At 37.8% G+C, this 18,203-nt stretch overlaps 1 protein-coding gene across 6 annotated transcripts in view; it reads right to left on the bottom strand.

The window, feature by feature from the left end:
• Positions 1–18,203, bottom strand: part of Anxa10 (annexin A10) — a 525,713-nt gene that overhangs the window by 35,426 nt on the left and 472,084 nt on the right. For all 6 annotated transcript variants that reach the window (XM_078030965.1, XM_078030964.1, XM_078030966.1 and 3 more), the window contains one exon: positions 15,633–15,727. In XM_078030965.1, the coding sequence (XP_077887091.1) occupies positions 15,633–15,727 (95 nt within the window). The remainder of the gene's footprint in view (positions 1–15,632; positions 15,728–18,203) is intronic.

The raw sequence follows: 18,203 nt of genomic DNA, 5'->3' as shown, positions 1-18,203 counted from the left end.
CAAGAGGAATGGAATAATTGCAGGAAGACTGTTATTAAGAGTTACTTTTCTGTGTTATTTCACATAGTAAGAAATCTGTTTCAATTCATGCATATATCTATGGATTTCCCAAGAGGATTGATTTGAGGGTTTGAAAATGACTGATTTAATCTTGTCTCTACGTGATAAAACACATGGACTTGTGGTCATATCTACATAGAAGAATTTTCTTTCCCTATTCCCCAATTCCAAACCTTCCCTTTTGATCTCTCTATGAAAATACATAGAACTTGAAACCTGAAAACATTTTAGTTGAGAGTTCTTGGTTTTCTTTGTAGAATTAAAAAAAAGTAAATACATTCTTAAGAAAAACATGTATTTTATCATCACAATAGTCATTTTTTTTTTAGCAGGGTGTCTTTAGTTATGCTATGGCTAAAAACTTACATAAACTGATTAAATAATCTTAGAACTTTCTTCTTCAATCAACAGCTGCATTATTCAAGATATTGAAAGTTAAATGCTTCCAGAGAAAAATGTTCTGTGTTCATTGTTCTTGGAATGCAGGCATAAAAAATATGAAATTGATATTTTTAATGTTTTGCCTTTTATTTTTCTAGTATAGAAAGGAAATTAAGAAAAGTACGTGCCAAGTTAATTTTCTGTAGTTACCAAGACATCTGAAAGATGTTTAAAACTTACTGCCTTTTGCTCAAATGTGCAAATATCTAATTTTACTTGAAAATCTACAAGAGTATTTTAGTTCCATGGTCGCTCAATAATAGAATTTAAATAAAAGATAACAAAAAGGCATAATATACTATATTGGAATAACAATGAAATGGTCATAATTTAAATTTTATTTAGCATTATCCAACAAAACCTTTTCTATGTTATGGATTTTCATTTTAACAAATAAAAGCATTCATCCACAAAGTGCTAATTGTTAAAACGGAAACTTTTTGATTTTTTTTTTGCTAGGGCCAATCAATGCAGTTTATTTAATGATCAATTAATAAATGTCTGAAGTTGTGCCAGGTGGTTGGAGTAGAGTAAGAAGCACATGATGTCTCCTGTCCTATTTAATTTCATTGTAATCTTCTGTGCTACATTTCCAACTCCTTTACTGAGTAGTCCTTAAGGGGCCATTCCGAACCAGACATTCTTCAGGTGTTGGAGCTATCGCAATGAACAGAGATAAATGTTCGAGCCTGAGGAAACTGAATTCTCGTACACACAAAAGGAACTCAATAAATACTTGTAGAATAAAAGATTGAAGTTATTCAACAGGTGTTAATTGAATAATGTTTCCTGGACACATGGCCTGTGAAGGAGCAATCTGGAAAGAATTAGAAATGCTCTGTATCTTGATTCAGATTGTGATCACACTGCACCAAAATCAATGAATTTTACTTTATATAGATTATACTCATTGTTATGGGTTTTTAAGTTTCAATTGATAAAATGTAATTTTAACATGTATAAAGTGAATGTTTTCTAAATCCTCAACATATTTAACCTTTAAACTAGGTCCTCTATTATATATATCTTACTACTTAACCCCTGGCTTCAAATTATTTATCCTATTCTAGCAGTTTTTATCATTTTTCCATTCTAATGTACTTTAGGAAAAGCACAAACCCTATCACTTGATTGGTGTCATAAAGCAGAGAATATATGAATATGCATTTTTTTGATACTGAGATTGAACCCAGGGACACTTAACACCAGGTGACACCCCAAACCTTTTTTTGTAAATTTTTAATTTTTTTTTTAATTTTGAGAAAAGCTTTTACTAAGCTGCTGATCTTGGCCTTAAACTTTGATCCTCTTGTCTTGGCTTTTTGAGTTGCTGAGATTACAAATGTGCACCATGATGCCCTGCTAACGCAGTGATTCTTTAATAAGGCTGAGAAGGAGGCCATGTGAGAATGCTTTAGGAGACAGGAGAAATTTGTAGAATTAACCAGATGAGATTCATACAGTATCCTATTTGGAAGTGGGTTGTGTATTCTTTGGCTCCAGCTGAAAATCACTGACATGGAAAAATCAGGACATATGCAATTAAACAAATTCTACAATCTAGAATATAATTAAGGACCAAAACGAGGCCCTGAAGGGTAGAGCATTACAGTTTAGAAAATTGTAAGAATTTATTAAAAAAGAGATAATATGAGTAAAGTGGAGTTTCATGGAATATGTAGTTATGAGTGAATCCTTGAAAGATGAAGTGGTGTTCAGTCAGGCAAAGGCTTAGAAGATATCAAAATAGACAATGTTTTAGGACAGAAAAAGCCTTGTTCTGGGTAGAGTAGAATGTGTGTATGAAATATTAAAGCTAGTTATATTTTTTTATTTTTTATTTTTTAAAGAGAGAGAGATGATTTTTTTATTTTTTATTATTCATTTTTTAGTTTTCGGCGGACACAACATCTTTGTTTGTATGTGGTGCTGAGGATCGAACCTGGGCTTCACGCATGCCAGGCAAGTGCGGTAGCACTTGAGCCACATCCCCAGCCCTAAAGCTAGTTTTAAACAAGTGTTGGATTAATTTGAAATCTAAATTCTTTAGATTGATTTAAATCTAAGTTCAGATGTTATTTATTCCAATCTCCCTGTAAGTATAAAGAGAAAAGGCCTTCACAGTGGAAGTTTGACCAGGTGGGTAGAAGAGAGTGATGATGATAATAACTAGACATGTTTTTAGACTGCTGCCTATTTGCCAGAAGGCATTCTTAGGGTTAGACAAACTGTAATAATTCACTACTACCACTTATGAATTAGGAGCTGTGTTCATCACACTGTGTAGATGAGAAATCTGCACACAGAGGTCACCTAGCTAGCTCCATATAACTTATGGACCTCCATCTGAGTGATGGAACCTGGATTTGAAACAAAGCATACTGACCCTCCAATTTCTCTTATTTTTTGTAGGCCATAGGAAACCATAAATGATACATCAGCAAGGTGATGAGTTTTGCACGTAGGTGGTTGGTGTGGCATTTCTGAACACTTAGATCTGGTGACACTCTACTGAAGGTTTGAATGCAAATAGGTTAATTCAATGTACATTCGTAACAAGAGGATAATAGTAATTGGCCACTGATAGAAGGTGAAACATTACAATTATCACCTATTTCATGAGTCTCTCTAATCCTACCTTGATTATTTTCCAGCATTCTCTTTGAATATGCTATACTACATTTTAACAATCATGTTATATAATAAACATTTGAGTTGCATTCCTCGCTTCCCCAACGTCTATCTGGACATGGATTTTTGTCAGGAGCTGTCCTGGATGCAGACCTTCAAGTCCTGATGCCCCAGGACACTGACCAATTATTGCCTTCAGTCTGGAACTACAGTGCCAGCTCTTGCAGTAACTTGGAGGTGTTACCCCAGCTCAGATAGCAAGGCGTGGCTCCAGGGATTGAGTTACACTCACCTGTCCCTTTGTAATCCTACCCCTTGCCTCATTTGAATGGCTTCTCCCCAATAAAAGGGTTCAGCACCTGTTCCTCACTCTCTTTATTGCCTACCTTGCCCCCTTTGTGGGAGCTGCAGCTGAGGAGTGTTTACTTAACCCAAAGAAAAGGTACTTCCTTTGTTTGTGTCTTTATTTATTCCCCAAATTCACTTGGAATGACCCTGACTGATTCAATTGTGAGACGTGACAGGCTTTCACAGAAATTTTTCTAAATTCATCATTTAGTCCTCATAGTTATAGTTATATAAAATGAGTATATACAATATAAATGAGTTTACAAACAGATGAAAGAATAAAAAAATGAATAAAGGAATGTGGTATGAAAAACAACCAATTGTATATAGAATAAAGTCAATATTTAAAGAAGACTTGAGCATTGAAAAAGCCTTTTACTTAATCCTTAATTTCATTTCTTTGATCTCTATTCCCTACATTTATTTATCCTATACATTTATAACAATATCTTTAGTTTATGAATTTTACCATTTTATACAAATACTGAATATTTGTGTGTATTCCATTATAGACTGAGATTAGTAATGCCACTAGATGGCGGTATTTATCCATATTTTGTAACGTGTGTGTGTGTGTGTGTGTGTGTGTGTGTGTTATTTCAGTGAAATATCACAATTTAATGAAAAGAAACAGTATTACATTTGTTCTACTGTATTAAAATACATAGTTTTCAGCCCTCTGTAAAGGAAAAATTATAAGATTGCCAGTATGTTAGTTAACTTCTTTGGAAGGATTTAATGGAGTGTAAATATTCCTATTGCCTGATGACATCTTAGCTGTCTTGGTTTATGCAAGAACACTCTATGATGGTTGAACTATGTTAGATCACCTAAGATACATTTCTCAGAACTTATTCCCATCATTAAATAGCACAGTTTCTACATATGTAGAAACTGATGCATTTTTACCGCTTTCACTGCTATGATCCCCACCCAGGCACCATCATTAGTCTCCTCTGTTAACATAATAGTCTCTAAATGGGGTCTCCTTCTGTGTTGCACCCTGCATTCTCTTAACACATCAGATAATGTAATTCTGTAAAAACACAAATCAGATTAGTCATTGCCCACTCAAAAAGTTCCCTCACTCTACACTTCACAATAATCTCAGAAGAAAGCCAACACTGGGTGTTTTATTCCATGTAAATGCAAGTCCTCAGGATGGTTGACAAGGTACCTGAAATATTCTCGGTCACTTACTTCTCTGCCCTGGTCTTCCACCTTTCTCCTTCCTCCTCTTCTCTCTCCTTCAGCTACCGTGGGCTTTTGCTGGAGGCTGGATTGCTGTCTCAAGTCCTTTGCTTTTATCCTCCACTCTGCCTTCAACAGCCTTCCTGCAGGTATTCTTCCTGCCTCCCCCACCCCCAGCCTTCTCAGTGAATGAAACCTGCCCTCATTGTGATGTTTAAAATAAAATGTTTAAAATAAACATCACAAGTGGGGGGGGGGTTCACAGAGAAGGGGGACAAGGGGTCCCTGTCACTTCCTGTATTTCTCACCTGGCTCCTCCACAGCCCTTATTGCCTTCTGCCATGACATCCTTTTGCCAATTTATGATCTTTCTCACCCAAGTAGGATGCAGAGTCCATCATGGCAGAGATTTCTACCTGTTTTATCCATGGCCATTCTACCAGCCCATGGAACAGTGCCTGATATGTAGGAAGCACTTATGATAATAGGAAAAGGCCGTAAATTGGAAACATATGAAACAGTTCTCCCAGCATAGTAAGCACAGTAAGTGAAAGAAAAAAAAAAAGAACAATAAATAGGACCACGTGTAGTAATTTATTTGTAGTCATTTTGGGCAATACAAAGGTAAACAGGAAAAAAGTCCCTATCCTCCAGAAGCTTCCTTGAGCAGATGGTGTAGAAATACAGTACAGGCATAACAATTATGTTACAATGCAAAATGTGGTGAGGGATATAGTAGTGGGAACAGTGTGATATTATCAGGGTACCGAGAAGGAGATATTACTTTCAGTTGGGAAGATAAATATTGAAAACTATGTTTAAATAACTAAGCTTTACAAGTTCAAAGAGGAGCATTGAAATAGGAGTTGTATAAATAACTGTTCAGATGCCACCTTTGGAGTGCAAGTCTACCCAGCCTTAATGCCTCTGCTTTTCTGTTTTTCCAAGACTTGCCCTAAAGCAGACTCTGCCAGAGTCACAGCTTGGCCTTACGTTAAACTAATGAGTACTTGCTTTTCAAATCCAACTGTTCCATGTGGCTGATGAAACTGCAGATTACCCATGTTGCACCTCTTCTGACCACTCCACTTTAATTAAAAATAAAATGGCAGTTTCTCATTCCTTATTCTCCTTATCTTAATAGTGGAGGAGAGTGGAAAGATACAGAAGTCTGAGTAATATTTTGCTTATCTGAATATACTCAGGTGAACGGTTTCATAGGCTTTAAACTTATATGCCTATATGCCTCTTTCTATTATCAAAAAATATGATACTTACTGTTTGAACACTCAATGATACAAACCCACATAACCTGGAACTTAGAATTTGTCTTCAACGCTACCCACTCCAGCAATCACAGGGTAAATACTTGCACAATTTTATGTTATATTATAAAATCATTTGTACAAGTTGCCTTTTTACTTTGCAGAAGTGAGTATTCTTTCACGTTTATTTAATAATTCAAGTTTTCATGAAAGTTGGGTTGTTCATTTTTATCTAAAAATAATAATATGTCAGTAAAGGAACACAGCATATTAAAGCTGCTTTCAATTGGATTTGCAATGTCCCTCAAAGGCCCACGTATTAAATGTGTGGTGCTATTGGAGGGGGTAGAACCCATGAGAGATGGGGCTTAATTGGAGGTGTTTAGATTATTGTGGACATGCCTTTAAAAAGAAAACTGGCACTCCAATCTCTTTCTTCCTCTTTGCTTCCCATCCTTAAGGTGAGCAATTTTGCTCTGCCACATGCTACCACCATGATGTGCTGTTTTACCACAGGCCCAAATGCAAAAGGGCCAATAAATCATGGACTAAAACCATCAAAACTATGAGCCAAAATAAACCTTTTTTATTTATTAGCTGGTTACCTTAGGTATTTTGATATGGTGATAGAAAGGTGACTAATACCAAAGCTAACCTCTCTTCCAAACACAAAGATAAACTACAACAAACATTCTTTTTTTCTTCTTCTTTAAAAAAAAAAACAACAAAACTTTTTCAGTGCCTCATGCATGCCAAGCAAGCACTCTTATCACTGAGCCACATCTCCAGCCCAAGTATTCTTTCAAAAGTATACATCAACTCAGAAGAAACAGGAACCTCTGGGCACAAAAAATCTAGGGGGAAGATGAAAACCAAAAGATAAGCAAATGAGCTGACTTGGGGGTAGATCTTTTGGGTTATCCCGGGAAGATAGGGACTGGTTTAGAGAACTGGTGGATTTTAATGCTCAGTGTAGGGCATTACACAAGGGCAGAATATTTATTGGGATGGCATAATACAGGTTTTTAACTTTGAAATCTTACATATGAGTTTAGAACCCTCAAAGGATTACACTTTCAGTCTATTATTACTCTTGGTAATAGTAAAAACTGGGAAAAAGTGATCATTCAACGTTGAAAAATGAGCAGAAAGCTTACCTGTCATTGTCTGAGTTTTGAGTAGAAAGATTTTTTTTCCTTAATAATTTGAGGCAATAGAGCTGTATTAACCTTGAGATGGAAGTTCAGATTTATTCTGCTGATATGAACTGAGACCTCTGAAAATAAATCATCATGAAAGTTGATCCTGAGCTGCGTGATTCTCCTGGGACATCAGGAAGAAGCAAATGCAAAACCATCCTTAAGAAACTCTCTGACTCTCCAGAATGAAAATGATTCTTACTTTTTAAAAAAATCAAACCTCATTTTAAGAGTTTTCACAATAAAAATGCCATAATGTATACTTAGAAGCAATTTCTCAGAGAGACAGTGGACTCTGCAGACATCAGAATCGAAGCCCCATGAATTGGTGATAATTTAATAGTGATCTGAAAGAACACTATGAAAAAAGAAATAGAACCAGAAATTCTAGAAATTGAAAACTTCTGGAATTAAAAAACATACCTTAAAGAGTGGCTAATAAAGTCAATAAAAAGATCAAATTTATTAAGCAGAGTACTGACCCAAACTACGAGAAGAACCTTGATTTTTGCCTATGGGGCAATAACCATTTACCATTGCTTTTGCACATCTGGAAATGGAACTAGTAAACTGGGAAAAATATCTTTAAAAAAAAATCCTCAGAGATAGAAACAGGTATTTGAACTGCATGTCTGGCCCTTGTCTTTCTTCTCTCCTTCTCTAAGTCCTATGGGACAGAATTTTGTCCTTGTCATTCTGCCTCCCCAGTCTGTTAATGTCATGGGGTCCATTTTTACTATATTTTTTTTTCTTATGTGAATCGAACCCAAGTCAGATAAAGGGAGCAATCCCTTTGGCTGTGACCAGAAAGAAATGTGACTGAGTCAATAATCCACAAAGCAGAAATATGGTGTTGTCATAATGAACTTGCCTCCTGACCCAGGACTTTGTGTAGGTCAAAAGCATTGGAAGTTTATTTGATTGAGAGGTGCACAGCTTTCACACCAAAAATAAATGCCTCTTGCTTACTGCTGTACAACCATTTGCTTCCCCGTGGACCCCTGGTCTTTCCCTCTCTTCTACCCCAAAGTGTTCTGCTTTCAGGAGAGAAGTGACTTGCAGCATCTGTGCATAACTGAGAACCCAGGTCTTCCTATTCCCATGCACATTTGTTTGATTGTGCTGGGGAACTTGGGAAGCAGAAAAATTCAAGTTTCTATGAATTAATTGGATACAGCAAACTTGTTAACCAAGTCAACACTCTCTGCACTCACCGGTGGAAGTACACCCAAATGCAAATTATGTGTTTGAAGAAGATTTGAAGTGGAGAAATGGAACAAAAGGACCTTGTGATTTGGGGACCTTTTGGGCTGAGTGTCCTGTTATTTTCACTTCCACTGTCAAGTTTACCTGGTTTTATTTATTTATTTTTTCCTGCTAATGATTATACGTCCCAGAAGAAAATGCTTTCAGCAGTCAAAGAGCCACAATTAAGGCAGTGATGCTACCTATGGACCTCCTGACTCCAGTGATCACTTTCAGCTGCAAGTCTCAGTGACAGATGGCTTGCTGATTGGAGCCTCTGGCAAGGGAAGGCATCCTCCCAGAAGTGCATCTGGATGCTTTAAACTCCTTAAGTTCCTGACATAACTTCCAGGTGCATCACTTTTGAAAAACAGCCTTTGGCTTGCTCTTAGACTCTTGGAAGAACTGAATGCTTAATCTGAGGAGGCCCTGTGGCTGTCCTGCCTGATGCTCTTTCAGGTAGCTCAACTGGGACCCTGTGACCAGCGGGTCTCACCTGTCAAAGGGAAATGGCATATGGAAAAACCCACTGGCCTGACCCAGCAGCATCCTGGCTTTACACGAAAAGATGGGCAACTGTTCCTTTAGGGGAGGTTCAAACTTTCACTCTTGCCTGAAGCAAGCTGCTGAATCAATGGGGACCTCAATCAGTTGTCTTAAATGCTTCTGCCTGGTTCACCCCTGATTCAGATAAGCTGAAAACCAGACGGCGTTCACAGGGCTGCTTTGGCTTCTCTACCAGCTACAGATGGGCAGAAGCAACCGTAAATGGTTATTGCCCCATAGGCAAAAATCAAGGTTCTTCTCATAGTTTGGGTCAGTACTCTGCTTAATAAATTTAATCTTTTTATTGACTTTTGGATTGTTAGGTTTGCCTCTTTGGAAAAGTACAAACTGCATATTCAAAAAGGGTTTCTTTGAGTTTCTAGTGTGTGGGAAAATAACTGTGACTTCTCATAATGGCTTTCATGTTTGCAGGTGTTCATAGTAAGATCTTGGTTTCTGATGAGACAGGCTGGAACCTAGCTGAAGATCAAGTCTACATTGTCTGGATTACTCCACTGCTACCCGGGTCCATCAGCAGAGTGGGCATTGCCACACCTAAACCATCACAAACTGAGTTTGTAGCAAAGAATCATATGCATCTGATACCAAGTCCGTTCCTGCTTGCCAATATTGTGACCCCCGTCAAATCTGGCTTGTTTCTTCATGGTGAAGGAAGTCAATACACAGGGCATTGCCCTAACAGTCCTGGCAGATGGACTGTGTTAGACTTTGATTCTCTACTGGAAGAGCGACTACGGCAGTTGGTGTTTGGTCAAATCCCATGTCTGCTATTTCTGTCCAACCAGCTGACTCCAGTGAAACCCTCAGGTCCTTGAGACCAAGCTATAGCATGGTTTTAGCTTTCCAGACTACTTGCCGTCTGACTATGGTGCAATTTTTATGACAAAAGCCACACAACAACAGAGTAAGAGGCAAGTGTTTAATATACCTTCCATGCTCTCCACCATTTCTAGGCTCCTTGTATTGTCACTAACTGATCAACTTGGTAAGATTTCTGATTCTCTCTTTTGCCTCTGTTACAGTTTAGATATGAGGTGTCCTACAAAGGCTCATGTTTGAGATAATGCAAGAAAGTTGAGAGGTAAAATGATTGGGTTGGGAGAGCCTTAACTTTATCAGAACATTAATCCCCTGATATGGATTAACTGGGTGGTAACTGTAGGCACTAGGGTGTGGCTGGAGGAAACAGGTCATTGGGGGTGTGCCTTTGGGGTTTATATTTTGCCCCTGGTTAGTGAAGCTCTCTCTCTGCTTCCTGCTTGTCATATCCTGAGCTGCTTTCCTCCACCACACCTTTTGACCTTGATATTCTGCTTCATTTTGGGTCCAGAGTAATGGAGTTGGCCATCTATGAACTAAGACCTCTGAAACCATGAGTTCCAAAGTAAACTTTGCCTTCCAAAATTGTTCTTGCCCAGGATTTTGGTTAGAGTGGTGAAAAAAAAAAAACTGACTAAAACAGCCACCTTCTGAGTGACCCAATGTAGTAGGAAGTTTAATCACTGAATGAAGAAGTTTCTGGAAAAGGATCACCTCCTGCAGTCTCCTTTTGGATAATGCCCATGATTTAGGGGGAATAGGGTCTGTTTTGAAAATCAAGGATTCTACCTGAAACATTCCTGAGCATAATGCTTCTTTATGCCTCCTAACCAGCCTCTGGGCATACTGGTTGGTCCACTCTCTGGATGGGTGCCAAAAGTGAGCATAGGAATTCACACTTAGTTCTGGTTCAGCCACCTGGATGTTCACTAAATTTTCATAGTCCTAGATCATAAAGATAAGGCCTTCTCAGTTGAGTATACTGCCCATGTGTGTGACATGATGCCTTTATGAAAATTCTGTAAAAACATCTGTGTCCCTGCTGTAGCTGACCATTCCAAATAAAAAATCTGGACATACATCAGAAATAATAGGCAAAAAGGTGATGTTAGTGTCTGGAATGGGACTGGAAAATTTTCTGGTTGTAGAATAAAAACAGCAACCTTGATGCCTGGGGAAGGGAATGCCTAGTTATTCCATTTTGACCCTGGAAGGCACTCAGAAAAGTTTTAACTCATTTCCTAGGATTATTATGGATGATAGATTTACTTTAGACTTCCTTCTTGTGGACTAAAGTGATGTCTGTGCCATAACTAATACATCCTGCTGAAATATCCAGATTAATATTTCAACCAAATGGAAGGATCATTATTGGAACTTAGTAAGAAATCCTCCTCGCTTTCTACAATTAGGCCCTAATAATCTGTAGAATTTGTTTAGCTACTTGGGTTTAGGACCCCATGGGGGCATGGTTGAGGTCAATACAGCCAGTTTATCTTCCTTCACTGTGTGGAGTCATATCAATAGAAGCTTTAATTAAATACTGTTTGAGACAAATTGATAAATTTGTTCTCAGCCTCTGTTGGTCAGAATAGGGTCTAGTGTACTCAAAGAAAAAATTGTCAGTAGTTAAGGTGGCATTGAAATAAGGAATGGCAATTGTCTGTGGGTGTCATATTTTTGAATGCTATGTAAACTGAGGCACTGATAGTGTTTTGTTTTCTGGGCTACCTTTCCAAGGATGTTTGTGTAATCAATAGCTTTGGAAGATACAGTGTCTCCCTAATGAGCAAAGGATAGACATGCATTCTATCCATTATAAAAGACTCAAATTTCCTAATCTCATGTTTTTTCTTGTGTAATATAACCCACTGCATGTGCAGATGTTTAAGCTGGTGAATTCACATTGTTGTATAGAAAGTGAGGCTCCAGGGTCTATTATAACAGTGCTAATACTCTGGCTACCACTATTACTATGAGTGGCAAACTTTCTTTTGTCTCTGACTCAGGAGTCTTCTACTAGCAGCCATGCCATCTTGGCTGATTAACTTGATATCTTATAGACAGGTTAAAATCTCATTCTTTTCTCAGTTCTTGTCACAAGATGGTGCCACATAATATATTAAAAATTACCCATATATTTGAAGAAAATATCTTCAGTATACATATCCAAGAAATTACTAGTGTAAAAGTTCTATAAATAATTGCATATAAAGCCTGTCTCTAAATGTAATGATATTGGGGGGTAGGGCTTTAAGGTAAACATTCTGGGGAACACAATTCAGTCTACAATACCAACCTTGTGGCTGCCATTGTTGTAGAATCCTGGGACACATTAGTGAACAAAACAGAGGTTCCTCCCCTTGTGGGGTTTATTTTTAAGAGGGAGGTAACACACAATAAATAGTAACTATAATAGGTAAGTATATTGTATAGTATGTTAGCAGATAATGATTGTTATGGATGAACAATAGGAAGAGGTAAGAGGGGTATGAAGTGCTAGCCTTGGGGTGGGTGACATTTTAAAGTAGACCAGGTCCTCCAGTGATTGACATTTGAGCAAAACCCTGAAGGATGTGAGGCAATTTGGAGTATAGATAGATATCTGTCCTTGTTAAGTCTGGTGTTTATCCAGTTAAGGATAATGGGTATTACTGAGAAGCTATAGAAGATGCAATTTAGAGGCAGATAAATGTGGTTGGAGTTCTACCTTCAGGTAAATCAGCCTCTGTACCAGATTGCACCCCCAACACCGTGGATTAAATGAGTAACAGAAACCAGCATGTTGTAGAGCTGATTATCCCTCCCATTACAGATGAAAAATGAGAAAACAAACTGCTTCAATGCTGCTCTTGAATTCCTTCAAGAATCGCTGTCTGATTATCAAACTTATCAGGTAGGGGCAGCTCTCTCCCTATTTCTAAAGGCGTTTTGTTGTTTCCTTGGTTTCATTTCACTGTCAACAGATCAGCCCTTGCTTTGGTGGGAAAGATCAATAGTAACTATACTAATTATCTTTACAAGTATGTCAATCAGCTACTTTCCAAATGGCTTTCTAGGATTAGCTTCTGCCTTGGGTAAGACAAAATTGTTGATGAAATTCAGCTGCCCTGCACTACTGTGAAATATCAAGTAAGGAGTATTTATGGAGCATGCCAGGGACTGCACTTAACTCAGAAGCTAACGAAATCATTCTGTCAACTCCTGATTATCCATGTTATTAAAAAATGAAAGTATCAGTGATTAACACAGAGAGGAGTCAAAGAGCGTTCTCAGGACAGAAGGTGGAATGAAGCAAACGGAAGATGGAAGAAATAATTCTGGAGGTGAACAGTGGGGAAGGTCAAGGAGATCTAACCCAAGGTCAGCACATTAACCTGGGAGCAGGGGTAGCCAGAAATGAGGGCTTTGAGAAATCTAGGCAATTGATAAGCATTGATTTTTTACCAGAGTTCATAATAAGAGTATAGTTTCCTTTCTTAAAAATCCACCAGAAAATAGCTAAAAGGCAGAATATAATTCTTTAGATTATTTTATTATATAAATGAAGTGCCTCATCTATATCAGATCAGGGCTGAGCTCTGGCCCTGAGCTCTGGCAAATATCTAATCCCTGTTTTTCTATGAGTGTTTTCTGCAAGATGAAAAGTTAAACCAACAAACCCAGAATGGCAAGGCAAGTGCTTTCTAGCATTATGGACAAAGACCTCTGGAAAATAAGCAGGAAGCACCTAACCCAGGGCAGAAGTGAGAGCAACAGGCTGGGTAGGTCTCCAGGAGGAGCTAAAGCCTGATTGCCTCTTATTGGAGGAGTTGCAGTTAGCTGTGCCATCCCAGAGTCATTGAGCAAACATCAACAAAGCCACTGCAGTGTGTTAAACACTGGTACTAAGATTTGGGATGAAAAAAAATCATTCTGAGATTCAAGATTTCAGACTCTGGTAATGTGAAACTGATAGAAGCAAACTCACCGATGTGTCATCAGATACTTTGAGAAAATTATAAAAGGTGGCATTAGCAGCGCGAGTCTGTTCCACTGGATGTAAGGTGTGGTGGGGGTGAATTGGTGTCCTGTGTCAGGGAGGATGACAGGTGAGCAGGATGTGGAATGGAGAAACGTGTCACTGGGGACAGATGAAACACCAGGGCGAGAGGATTAAGATGGGAAATTTAAATGAGGGAAGCAAGGCTTTCCATGCCCCGGGGAGGCACTGGGTTTATTCCTTGCAAATAGGGATATTTATGAGAGGAGCATGGGCTAAACATGCAGGGGGTAAAGTGGCAAAGTCACATGGGAACATTTAGATTTTGAGTCTCTGTGGCTTGAGTTTGGATAGTGGGCTGGAATGGACAGACCCTAGGAGGGTAGCAGGGACCAGTTATAAATGACAGTATTAATTTGGGCACAAAAGGATGAAGGTCTTGAACCAAGACTGGGTACGTGAGGAAAAGAGAGGAGTGTGAGAGGAGAAATAAGGTACAGGACTTGATAATTGATTGAATGACAAGGATATTTAAGAGAAAAGGGAAATTGTGTTTGTGTCTTCCAGTCTGTACAATTCAGTGATTAGCCAAGCTTTCCCCAGGTCGTGTGATTATGCAGGAAAAATGAGGGCTTAACAAACTCTGAGATCTTACACAGAGAGTAAAAAGCACCTCAGTCTAAGTTCTATAATGGAGTTTAAATCCCTTGAGTGTCAGTACCTCACTGCTTAATTATTTTAATCTGCCATAGCATAATTTTGTAGAACTTGGTAAAGTAATGCTTTAGCATAGACTACCTTGATATACAATAAAGAAAAACTCTATGTAAACCTTTGGATTTAAAAAAAAAACTAATGAAAAGTTGCATTCCTTATAGTGCTATACAAATTAAAACCATATTAGATTAACAATGATCCAACTTTTTAGGTGTTATATTTTCTTTGAAAAGAAAACTAGCATTGGTGTCCAGGAACCACTGGTTTTACGTGGGAAAAAAGGTATACCTGATCTCCTTTGGCTTCATTTAATTAATGTCAAATACTAGTCGTGGCTTTTTTTGGATTACTAAGAGATTCTAAAACTGAAGGTTATCTTTTATTTCATGCATTATAGTTGTTCAAAGGCTGAGGTTTAGAGACGGAGTAAATTTATATGGACTAACTATAGAGAAAGTTTTATGATAGTGTTTCATCGATAATACTCAGTTGACAAAGTAATTGCTGTTTCAGGCCCTTTTGTCCCGAAGAGCTTTTGTTCTGAATCTGTGGTTTAAATGCATAACAAAAGCAAGGAATCTTTAATGGTACTTTCTTTGAAATTAGAATGTGATTACTTTAAAACATTATGGATAGTTTTTATTGCCTTCAACTATTTTTAAACTGCCATTCTTTTTTAATGGTCTCTATAACTGCATGCTGTGGAGAAGAAAAGCTAGTAGAGAATTCACTTTGGTTGAGAGTTAGGTGAGGACCTGCAGAGAATTCCTGGAAAAGATGTTATTATTTTTTTTTTGATTTGGTGATCATTAGTGCTCTCTATGCCTTCCCTAAAGCTCCACACCAGGGCGTTTCCAGAACAAGGCTTTAAGCCTAATTGGACCAGCTGACAGATCAAAACTTGTCTTTTGGGGATGCTCTATGATTTCAGAAAGGACCAGTGGTCACCGTGATTGTGATCATCTCTCACACACGTACACATCATGTACATGTACAGCTTTTATTCCGGAAGCATGCGAGAGGGGCATGGACAGGTTCTAACCCGCAGTGAGGTCTGAAAACTTTATGATCTGCAAGACTGAAAAAAACAGTGGTCCCCTTTCTGTGAAGAGCGTTGTTAGTTCTCAGGAGTTTGAGGTGAAACAGGTCAAGGTAAAGACTCCTTACCCGGCCGTACATGCTCTGGTATGCCTCTGCAATCATCAGCCTCTGCGCATTGCAGCGTTTCGTGAGAATGTCAATCAGCAGGTCTTTGTCACAGTCTGGGAGAAAATCATATCCGAGATTAGTGAAGCTACTACTCTGTAGTTAGAAGGAATCCATTATCTCATGATAAAAACCAATGTGCACGTGTTATGCCTCTTGGAACATTAAAACAGCAATTTTAACAAAAATGGGAAGTCACATATCAATGCTCTATGAAGCCTGGGTTCTTCCCGTCTCTCATTTTAGTCCTGATAGTACAAATTGTTCTCCTTTCTTTATAAAGAACAGATGAAACCTTCAAGAGAGTAAGAAAATACAGCTTTTCTTCAGTTATCTGTCCTATCCCATCAAAAATGGGCTTCCCTGACTGGCAAGTGGATGAATGGCTTGTCAAGGGCACATCTTTCCCACTATACAGTTAGCCATGGCTTACAAGGAACATGGTTTATGAAGACATGGCTGCTCTTGTTGGGACCTCCAGGAAAGGATTAGTATCAGAGAAGGAAATTATGAAAGTGCAAGGCATGGTCTGCACCTTTCTGACAGATGCTGGGAACCCCTCATGCTTTGCATGGAGCGTGGTCTCTCTCACTCCTGACCTAGGTTCAGTATCTGGGCTGTGCATCCTCCATCTCATGTCATGTTGTCACACAGAGAATTGGACCAACTTAATGGACAAATATGTTTAGACATATTTACCTGTAATCATAGTCATAGTAGAGGGACCAGGATGACCTTAACCTTTCCCTGAGTTTAACTAATATTTAGATAGGTTTCTTTCTAACTAAAAGTCCAGACTTCTTTTTCCCTAGGGCATTTTATTGTTGAAAACTGTAGATTCTTTCTCTGCTCCTTCAAGTTGTAATTCTTCTCCCAGTCTCTTGGCGGTTTTACTACTCAGAAATGTTTTTCAAGGATTTGGCGGCCATCTTTGAAATGTTATCCAAAAGATGGAGCCTCTACCTGCCATTCGCTGTATGGAAGTAGGAACCTAAACTTGGATGAGTGCTGGTCAGCATCACAGAGGGCCTGGTCACATTGGCCAAGCTCCAAGCCCATTCCAGTCCCTCCTGCTTTTGTACTAGGTCACTCCAGGCTTTATTCTCTCACTCCATACATCAGAGGGGTTGAGCTCAGGCTCACTTCTCTCTTGAAATGATCTTGGTCTCTATTACAGCAGCTTTAAATACAGTCTCCTTGCTTGTTTAATCCTATTTGGTATAATTATTCTTTGATAAGAGGTGATATATGAAATGGATAGTGAGAAAAATAAATTAAAAAAGCAGAATGTTCAGCAAGTCATTTTTTTTTTAAACTAAATCCATCCTGGGTAGTCTTAGGGTCATGGGCAAGTTATGAGTCTGGTCCTGAAATGTCCAGTGAATGAGACAGGTGACTAGCATTTACATAGATGACTGTGCAATTGAGAATCGATGGGCGTGAAGGAAAAGATCAGGGTACTTTGTGCACGTGAAATAGTCCTGAAGCTGTATAAGGAGGGAGGGAAGCATAGATTCAGCTCCAAAGACTGAAAATAGTGTCTTCTGAGAGAAGAGGAATAGAGTGAAGTATGATGTGGTGTTGTCTGGGGCTAACCTAGTTAAGTCACAGAGTCAAAGGAAAATAAGACACAGTGAAGTCTGTTACCTCCTTTCAAAAATGTGCATATTTTAAATAATTAATAGAAATTTTCTCACTTACATCTTCTGTATTATTCTTATAATCATTATATTTATTAATCACATATTTATTATTATTTTCTGCTTTCTGTTCTGTTGAAATTATCCACAATCTACCATTGGAATTACTCTTCACTTTTTAAAGTTTTCATAGCTGTTCTTCCTCATTTAACCTTTCAGAGATATTTCAGAATAATTATTTAATGATAATTACTTGAATTTTAATATAATTTTTCTTAAAACATCTAGTTAAAATTACTAGAAACTTAGGAATTGATTATGAGGGTTTTTTTCATCACTAACATGAATCCACCAAATTCTAAAACGTTAAGTAAAGATTAGTAGAGCTTATTGCTAATGAAAGGAAACTTTATTTATCTAAAATCATTCATATTTGCGTTCATATTTTTATGTCAAATTTTATTTTTTTCACACTTAATGGTGAATGAAGACATGGTACTTTTATGTTTATCTTATATCCAAAAAAAGAAAGAAAGAAGAAAGAAAGAAAGAGAGAAATTAACTTTTCCTGACATCTGTATAATATTGAAGCAATAGCAGCAGAAAACCCATTTTTTTTGAAGTTCACATGAAAAAGTCACCAAATAGTCCAGATTCTGGGACATAAACTTAACAAATTTAGAAAAAATATAAAACACATGAAATTTGCTCTGAGATTATAAGGAAATTAAACTAGTAGCCAACAGAAAGATAGCTAGAAAACAGTAGAAAAAACAACACACTTCTAAATAAATCATGATGAATGTTAAAAATTCAAATAAAATGAAAAAGAAATCACATCAAAATGTGTGAGATACAGTGAATGTAATGCTTAGAGGAAAATTTATAACAT

This window comes from Ictidomys tridecemlineatus, chromosome 14 (assembly GCF_052094955.1).
Source record: "Ictidomys tridecemlineatus isolate mIctTri1 chromosome 14, mIctTri1.hap1, whole genome shotgun sequence".
Taxonomy (NCBI): domain Eukaryota; kingdom Metazoa; phylum Chordata; class Mammalia; order Rodentia; family Sciuridae; genus Ictidomys; species Ictidomys tridecemlineatus.
This window is presented reverse-complemented; position numbering and strand designations above follow the sequence as displayed.